This window comes from Tribolium madens, unplaced genomic scaffold (assembly GCF_015345945.1).
Source record: "Tribolium madens isolate multiple individuals breed KSU strain unplaced genomic scaffold, Tmad_KSU_1.1 Scaffold_91;HRSCAF=231;Tcas5.2_LG7, whole genome shotgun sequence".
NCBI lineage: Eukaryota > Metazoa > Arthropoda > Insecta > Coleoptera > Tenebrionidae > Tribolium > Tribolium madens.
Genome location: NW_025401063.1, coordinates 1,994,731 through 2,004,296, shown reverse-complemented (window position 1 = coordinate 2,004,296; position 9,566 = coordinate 1,994,731). Strand labels below are relative to the sequence as shown.

At 31.3% G+C, this 9,566-nt stretch overlaps 1 protein-coding gene across 1 annotated transcript in view; it reads left to right on the top strand.

Moving 5' to 3' along the window:
• Nucleotides 1–9,566, top strand: part of LOC123011364 (diacylglycerol kinase 1) — a 99,330-nt gene that overhangs the window by 11,565 nt on the left and 78,199 nt on the right. The window contains exon 3 of the mRNA XM_044408761.1: nt 3,265–3,341. Within this exon, the coding sequence (XP_044264696.1) occupies nt 3,265–3,341 (77 nt within the window). The remainder of the gene's footprint in view (nt 1–3,264; nt 3,342–9,566) is intronic.

Genomic DNA, 9,566 nt, shown 5'->3' with positions numbered 1-9,566 from the left:
TTGGAAAAAAAGTTTAGCAATTTTTTTTCCAGTATCACGCCCAAATTAGATATTCTTTTTATCACAGTAATTAGCATTGCGTGGCTTGCCTTCGGRCCGATTTGCATTTTGATGGGTCGCACTTCCGCTGAATAATAAAAGCCCCCTCTACGCCATGTCAACTTGACTAATTAGTTTGAAAAAATTCTCGAATTTGACTCAAGACCCAAGTTTGGTCCAGAACAGCTTTAGTTCTAATTAAACACGTGAATTGGGCCTTGTTGGAATTAACTTTGTAAACGCATAGTTAAGTGACCTGGGCGAAATGTGACGACAAAAGCGCTGTTTCTGAGGTTTTTGCTGCGGATCGATGCAAGGAAATAAAAGATTTTTTGGTTTAAATTCTCTCCAGAGTGGATTAAGTAACCCTAGACACGCGATGCTTTATTATTTTTGTGTTATCTGCAATTAATGCGAGCTGCATTTGAATCTCTTGGGCAAACCAAATCGTGAAAATACTTAAAAATTACATTCATTTGTAATCGCAAGTTTGGTGTTTTTTAACGAAAAATAAAATTTCCCCAGAGGTCCGAATTCATTTAGACTGAATCTAATTCATTTATTATGCAAACTTATTTACGCGGTTTTCTGGGGATGGTTTGCCTCTTCACACTTTTAATTTTTTTATCACAATTAAAATATTTTTTAATACTATACTTTTCTCGGTAACTAATTATCGTAGAACACTGACCTTTTTGTATACGAAAGAAAATTAAATTTTCTTTTCAACGGTACCAAACATAAGTCCGGATTTATTGGCAATAGACGATATTAGGTCAAGTTTAAAAACTTACAAATTTTTCGAGTTTTTGAAGATGAGCGGTTTTTTAGACGTAAAATTACGCGCTCAACACGATGCAATAAGTTAAAATACTCTACGATGTATAGTTTTTGAGATATTGAGTAATAAAGTTAAGAATAAGGAGCGAAGCATCGGATTTTGACCAAAAAATCAAAAAAAATTTTATTCTTTTAAAAAACTAGTACTATATATAAAATTAACCGGAGAATACGCCTGTACAAACCGTTTTGACCTAGAATTCAAAATTTTTTGAGATATTAATTTTTTATGTGAAAAACTAAAAATGGCTCTGTACCCGGAACCATAACCCGGAGCGATTTCCGGTTTGCGCCATTAGATAGATAATTTCAAGCTAATTTTAATGGTTTTTAGCTTTTTGCTCTAAGTCTTATAGTTTCGTAGAAAAACGCGTTTAAAGTTTCACAATTTTTACAATTTTCACTTTTTGAACGACGATTACGGATTAACTATTAGACTTAGAGCAAAAAGCTCAACATCATCGTAATAAGCATAAGAAAATCTATCGAATGAGGCCAAAGCCAAGTCAATATCTCGCAAAAAAATTTTGAATTTTCAAACGCCGATTACGGCGAAACTAAAGGAGATAGCGCAAAGTGCTTGGAAAATTCGTAATCAGCGCGTCAAAATCTATCGGATAAGATAGGTTTAAATCGAATCTGAGACATGTTCAAAAACACTAGATTTTAAGGGGGGGTGTTAACAATTTTTTAGTTTTTTTTATTTTGAAAATTGCGGCAAAACTGTGCCTTAATGATGTATTGTTTTGACCTAAACCATTGTAAAATGTTCCGGGGAATCGATTGGCGTCAAGAAAACTGCAAAATTCGTAACAGTTTTGAAGTTATTGTCGGATTTATATTTTTCATATTTGTGACTTTATCAGAAATTTTCTCAATAGATATTTATCTTAGAACACTGATCTTTTTTGTATATGATAGAAAATTAAATTCTCTTTCCAGCGGTACCAAATATAAGAGGTTATTAGCAATAAGTCCAGAGTTATTGGCAATAGAGCGCTCCGGGTGTCAAAAATCGACCAAAATCTCGACAAAAATCCAAAAAAAATCTACTTTATAATTGATCCATATAACGTTTTTTACTTTCCTAGAGTTCCTAAAGACTCAAAAAATGCATTAAACGTTATTTGGTCAAGTTTAAAAAATTACAAATTTTTCGAGTTTTTGAAGGTGAGCGTGGTATTAAAATCGTAAAAATAGTCAATTTACTAAAAATCGTAAAAACGGTTGAAATATGGTTTTCTAGACGTAAAATTACGCACTGAACACAATACAACAAGTTAGAATACTCTACGATGTATAGTTTTTCAGATATTGAGTAATAATAAGGTTAGGCATATACTATTCTTACCAAAAAATCAAAAATTTTTGATTGATTGATCCAAATTGATCCAAATGCACTTCTAGTTGTCTAAGAAACTTACTAAAGTCAATAAAACGTTGTGGAAACGCGAAAAATAATTTTTTGAAACATTTTTTCTTATACAGGGTGGATAATAAAAAACGCCCCAAGCCGTAACTCCATATCATTTTTAAAGATATGTACTTCTTAGAGCAAAGTTGCACAGTTTAAATAAAGTAGGCTGTGGATAGAATAGAACATTTTTATTGATTTTATATAATTATGTTAGATTTTTTATAATCAGAGACACTGGCCGGGGACGTGGTGGCGCAGCGCACCCGGTTAAAATGCTCTGTGACATGCAATTTTCCATTTTCACTTGATTAATTTTAAAATCTTTCCATTTAGTTAATCTTCCACTCACGTTACTTGCATTTAGTGCGAAATAACCTCCGCATCGCATATTCATGCGATTGCCGTCCAAATAATCCAATTAAGTAATGAGGTTATTGGGCGTATGCACAAACAATTTTGTTTGGATAGATAATTTTTATTCCCGGTGGAATAATAACTCCGGGAGCTCCTCCCAGTATCATTTCCTAACGTTATTTACCCACTTTATTAAAATTCGATACTTGCAATAATTCGTTTAGAGTGTTCGTTTCCTGTAAATATCTAGTCTGTAAAAATCGATGGCAAAGTTTTGCGTTTTGATTCAGCGATAAAATTATTGTCAATCAAAATAATAACGAGTGTTTTTCTATTTTGTGTCTCTACGCTATAAATACTCTTCGCGAAAGGCAAACACAATTAATAGTCTGTTTGAGTTGCAACCGGAAGGAATAACGTCAATTTCCGATTATAAAACGGCGTCGCTTGGGCGTATTTTTGCCCAGCCTGAGGCCACCTAATTAATTCCAGAGAGGTTGTCTTAATCGCCATTACTAATATCAACAGCGGCCATGTTTACGGCCGTAATTATGCCCCTCGACCACCGCAAATATTAACACGAGACGCGAATTAATCGTCGATTTTCTTTGCAGACTCCACTAAGAAGTTGCAGGACGTTTTGGTGGAGTTTTGCGGAAGTGGACCACCCTATAAGCATAATCCTGATGGGGTAAGTTTCCAACTAATTTACAAATTCCAGTTGGGAAGTTTGAATCGATCCCGGACGTAGGTGTAGGTCGCTTTACGTTTTCATATAATACTAAGCTTTCTTTTATCGCACATTAAAGTTACGACGTTTTCAAATTGCGCCCAATTTTCGAAATAAACACAACTTTTACGGCTTAATCTAATCAAGAGTTTAAGTGGCAGTTGGCTAATGGAGAGGAAAGGCGGTTTTGCATCGACTTGTATACATGTTTTTCTTTTATTAAATTGGCAACATCGACTGACAGCTGTGTCAACGGCCACTTGTCGAAAATGACGTTTGTATTTTATAGTAAAACTACCAAATTAAGATTTTATAGCTTACTTGTCAATTTAATTTTACACTCACAGGACACGATAGCTCTGTTGCCAACTCAAACAATATTTTTGATTACCCACTATCGATAGTTTAAGTGGCAGTTAGCTAATGGGGAGGAAAAGCGTTTTTGCATCGCCCTCTATATATGATTTTTTTTCATTAAATTGGCAACATTGACTGACGGCTATGTCAAAAATGACGTTTATATTTCAGAGTCAATGTTGCCAAATTAAGCTTTTATAGCTCACTTGCCCATTTTATTTTAAAATCACAGGCCGCGATGCTATAGCTTTGTTGCCAACTCAAACAGTATTTTTGATCACCCAGTATATCTAATCAAGAGTTTAAGTGGCAGTTAGCTAATGGAGAGGAAAGGCGTTTTTGCATCGCTCTGTATTTATGATTTTCTTTTATTAAATTGGCAACATTGACTGACGGCTATGTCAATGGTCGCTTGTCTAAAATATCGGAAATTATATTTCAGTCAATGTTGCTAAATTAAAATTTTATAGCTTACTTTGCCTATTTAATTTTAAAGTCACCGGCCACGATGCTATAGCTTTGTTGCCAACTCAAACAATATTTTCGGTCACCCAGTACTTTTATTTAATCAAAAACTTTAAGTGGCAGTTAGTTAATAGAGAGGGAAGGCGTTTTTGCATCGCCCTGTATATATGATTTTCTTTTATTAAATTGGTAACATTGACTAACGGCTGTGTTAACGTCTACTTGCCAATTTAATTTTAAAGTCACAGGCCATTATGCTTTGTTGCCAATTCAAATAATATTCTTGATTACTCAGTATACAGGATGCGCCAGAACTTGCACCCCAGAGAAAAATGCCATATTAGGTAAGACAGCAGGAACATGGAAAAAATGTAAAAAAAAAATTATCTATAAAAATTTCGAAGTTATGAGAGTTTAAATTTTGTAATTTGACTCTATTTATTTTTGTTGTAAAAATAATTTTCCAAGTTTTTTTAGTAAAGGCTATTAAAGAAAGCTGTATCCTAAATTGTAACCCTGTTCAATGTTATTTGTGGCTTTTATTGGCAAAATTTTTGTACTTTTACTAAATAATTGTAAAAAAACATATACAAAATCATCATTATTATTAAATAGACATAAAAAAATGTCAAATGTCAAAAAATAAATGTCAAAAGGTATTGACAGGTAGAATTTTTTAAACATTTTTTCCACGTTCCTGGTATCTTACCTTACTTAAAAAAAAATTCTGGGGCGCAAGTTCTGGCACACCCTGTGTAATAACCAGTAACTTGAAAGAAAAACTTTCCTTTTGACAATTAAAAAAATTCTAAACAAGTTTACCAACCTGTAGAAGATGTTATTTTACAATTCGCAGATTTTTAAAGCAATAGATATAAAATGTTTCTGAGATTTTAATGAGATGTTTTCTGTTTAAAACTAAATATTTTTGAAAGTTTGAAACTTTTTGTTTTTATTTATTTTTTATTTACAGGGGAAATCAAAAATTATTGAGAGTTTTTTTGTTTTTTCTGCTATACCATGCGTTCAATTAAATTTCTGGCCTACGTGGCTTGTAATTTTCAAAATAAGTTGGCAACACCGAATAAGTATAGTTCACTGTTGTCGACTTTGTTTGATAGTCACAGACCACTTTGATCAGAAATTTAATTGAATGCATGGACCTACAAAGCCACAAATTAATTTTCGCTTGTCGTTGATCATAAGAATTGAGTTGGCACCAGTGTTGCATTGATTACCTGCCAATAGTACCAACCATGTAACGAAATCGGGACTAATAAGTAACAAAAATGTGTCATTGTTGCGATTTGGCACCCACTCAAATGACCAAACTGTTGCTGTGCATTTTTCAAAACAGTTGTACCAACTTGAGAGAAAAACCCAAGACTAATAATCCGCGACTTGTGCTGAATTTAAACGATGAAAAGTCTAGTGTATTTAGTGACTAGTGAAAAAGAAATAAAACTTGGGGAAAGTCGCTAAACGACTAAAGTTTTCCACAAGTAACCTACCGTAACAATTTTCTCTTAGTAATTTAATAAGTCGGGGGAAAAAGACAGTAGATAAGATTGAGTTTGTTTAATCTTTGCGTTTTTGACACTCGTCATATTGACAAATCCGTCGTAAACCTTGGAGAGGGGCTCATCCTGGAAGCACCTGATCTCGTAGCAACATTGGGGGTACTCCTTGTCCAAATCCCCGGCATACACCCTGCATTTCGAGCTGTCACTTAAAGCTGTAAGAGGACACCTAACGTCTGCGATTAAAACACGTCTCGAGCACCCGGAGCGCAATCATTACCCGGAAAACGTAATGTTCCGGTCTTGCAGACAAGTGGCGAGGATGCACATGCCCGGAACGCGTCGCACTTCGCCGTTTTCCAGAGGACCGAGCTGGTAAAGTGTGTCCAAACAGTGCTTTTCGTATTCTGAAATGAGGGGTTAGTAAAAGGGGCGATTTTTGGGTTAGTTGGGTACTTCGGAGGTTCGTTCGGTTGGCTTTCTCGAGGCCGATCCACGGCTTTGAAGTTGATTTTGTGAAAATTGTGGTACAGAAAAGCAACACACATAAACTCGACTTCATTTTAATGGAAACTGCGGTGAATTTGATCGAGAGCTGACCTAGAAACCGGCTCGATAACCTTTGGACGCGGGACCCGAATGGATAACGGAGATAATTTCGGAATTGAATCGAGAAAAATGAGGGAAACGTGAAAGAAAAGGAAGAGAGGGAAGAAAATGAAAGGAATTTTTATCTGATTAGTAATGTAATGAGAATGTACAGGATGAGTCCACCGCTACAGCCATTTTTCAAATAATATTAAGAATTTCAAAAAATAAAATATGAAATGGTCAAAGACCTACAGAGTGTCAAAAAATATTGTAAAATACTTCAGAAGGTAACAGTTTGGACCATAACAATCTTTACTAGAAGTTTCTCTTTGTAGTTTGAACAGATTGCAAGTAAATGTTTCAAAAAACGAATAATCTTCGATATCTCGGAAACTTTTCCATTATCTTTATCTTCTTCAGTTTTTTTCGTAGATGTTTTATCTGATTTTCTTCTTTTATGTTTTTTTTCTAGTATCGTTTTTATTTTTGTTTCAACTACTGTTTCTTTATTTTTCTTAGATAAACAACAAGTTTTTTTCTTTATTTTTAATAGTTTGGACCAAAACAAAAAAGTCTTAATAAACATCAAATATCGAAGTGAAAATTTTTAGAATCTTTACTAGAAGTTTCTCTATTTAGTTTGAACAGATTGCAAATAAATGTTTCAAAAACGAATAATTTTCGATATTTCCGAAACTTTTTCATTATCTTTATCTTCTACAGTTTTTTTCGTAGATGTTTTATCTGATTTTCTTCTTTTATGTTTTTTTTCTAGTATCGTTTTTATTTTTGTTTCAACTACTGTTTCTTTATTTTTCTTAGATAAACAACAAGTTTTTTTCTTTATTTTTAATAGTTTGGACCAAAACAAAAAAAGTCTTAATAAACATCAAATATCGAATGTGAAAATTTTTGGAATCTTTACTAGAAGTTTCTCTATTTGGTTTGAACATATTGCAAATAAATGTTTCAAAAACGAATAATTTTCGATATTTCCGAAACTTTTTCATTATCTTTATCTTCTTCAGTTTTTTTCGTAGTTTTTTATCTGATTTTCTTCTTTTATGTTTTTTTTTCTAGTATTGTTTTTATTTTTGTTTCAACTACTGTTTCTTTTTTTTTATTAGATAAATAATAAGTTTTTTTCTTTATTTTTTGTGTTGCCGCATTGGTTTTCTTTCTTTATTATGCCGCGACAATTTTTTGATTTTACATCCCTATATTATTCTCAAATTTCACTTCTTTATTTCGCATTTTTATTAGAATAATTCTTCTCATTTTCTTTAGATTAAATTTTCAAGATTTTATTTAATCTAAAACACAGTGGACACAGAATTGGTCAAGTTGGTGGCAAAACAAATAAAACCACGTTTTTTCATTTAAAAATATTAGCCCTTATAATAAACACGATAGTTACAATAGGCCAAAATACGTATAACTAAAACATTTTAAGTGGACGTAAATCCGTTCTTGTTGGTGTTAAAATTAAATAAAGTACAAATTTTTCGTTTTTTAAGATAATAATATAATAATAATGGCACTAATCATAGGTCGAAAAGTACGTAAAACACTAAACAAGAGATTTCAAGTGACTTAAATCAGGTTATTTTGGTGTCAAAATTACACAAAAGGAACTATTTTTGTGTGTTTTACATTGTAATAAGGGAATAGAATTCAAAAAAATATACATTACATACCAGACCAATATTCTAAAAACTTTAAAAAATTGTAAGAATATTAAAAAAAGAAAAAATAGTAAAAAAAAAGCTTACAACATGAAGTACGACGTATAAAGAAAAAGATTAAATTTGAAATTATCAAGTAGATCTTCCGAATTTCTTTATCTTTTTCATTATCTTCACTTTCGTCAGTTTTTTTTGACATTCATAGTTTTTTATCTGATTTTCTTCTGTTACGTTTTTTTTTTGTTGTATCGTTTTTATTTTCTGTTATATCTTTTCCCAATTGGAAATTGTTAAATTACCGATTCAGGTTTTGTTTCATCCACCGTTTCTATTTTTCTTAGATGAATAATAAGTTTTTTTCTTTATTTTTTGTGTTTCCGGATTGGTTTCATTTTTTTATTATACCATGACAATTTTTTTATTTTACTTCCGTAAATTATTCTCACATTTTACTTCTTTTTTAATAAAATTTTTTCTCATTTTCTTCAGATTAAGTTTTCAGGTCTTTATTTAATTCAAAACACTTCAAGTGGACACAAAATTGGTCAAGTTGGTGGCAAAACAAATAAAACCACGTTTTTTTATTTTAAAATATTAGCCCTTGATAATAAACACAATAGTTACAATAGGCCAAAATACGTATAACTAAAACATTTCAAGTGGGCGTAAATCCGTTCTTGTTGGTGTCAAAATTAAATAAACCACAAATTTTTCGTTTTTTTTAAGGTACTAATACATATAATAATAATACTAATCATAGGTCAAAATGCACATAAAACACTAAACATGAGATTTCAAGAGGACGTAAATCAGGTTATTTTGGTGTCAAAATTACACAAAAGGAACTATTTTTGTGTTTTACATTGTAATAAAGAGTCTAAAATACAAAAAAGACTTTTTTATTTATTTTTATTAGAATTATGATACAAAAAATACATATTAAACATCAGACCAGAAATCTAAAAACATTAACAATTTGTAAAAATAATGAAAAAATAAGAACAACAGCATAAGAGCTTAACATGAAGTAAGACGTATATAAAAAAAAATTTGAAATTCTTTTATCTTTTTCATTATCTTCACCTTCTTCATTTTTTTTTCGAGATTCGTAGTTTTTATCTGATTTTCTTGTATCATTTTTATTTTTTGTTTTCTAAATTTTTTATTATATTTTTTCCCAATGCTTAAAGTACCCTTTCAAGTTTTATTTCATCCACTCTCTTTTTTTCTTAGATAAATAATTAGGTTTTTTTTCTTTATTTTTTGTGTTGCCGGATGGGTTTTCTTTTTTATTATGCCTTGACAATTTTTTGATTTTACTTCCGTATAATATTTTCAAATTTTACTTCTTAATTTTTTTATTTTAATTAAAATAATTCATGTCATTTTCTTCAGATTAAATTTTCAAGTTTTTATTTATTCCAAAACACTTAACAACTTAAGACGCTAAACAGGGGATTTCAAGTGGACTTAAATCAGGTTATTTTGGTGTCAAAATTACACAAAAGGAACTATTTTTGTGTTTTACACATTGTAATAAGGGAATAGAATTCAAAAAAATATACATT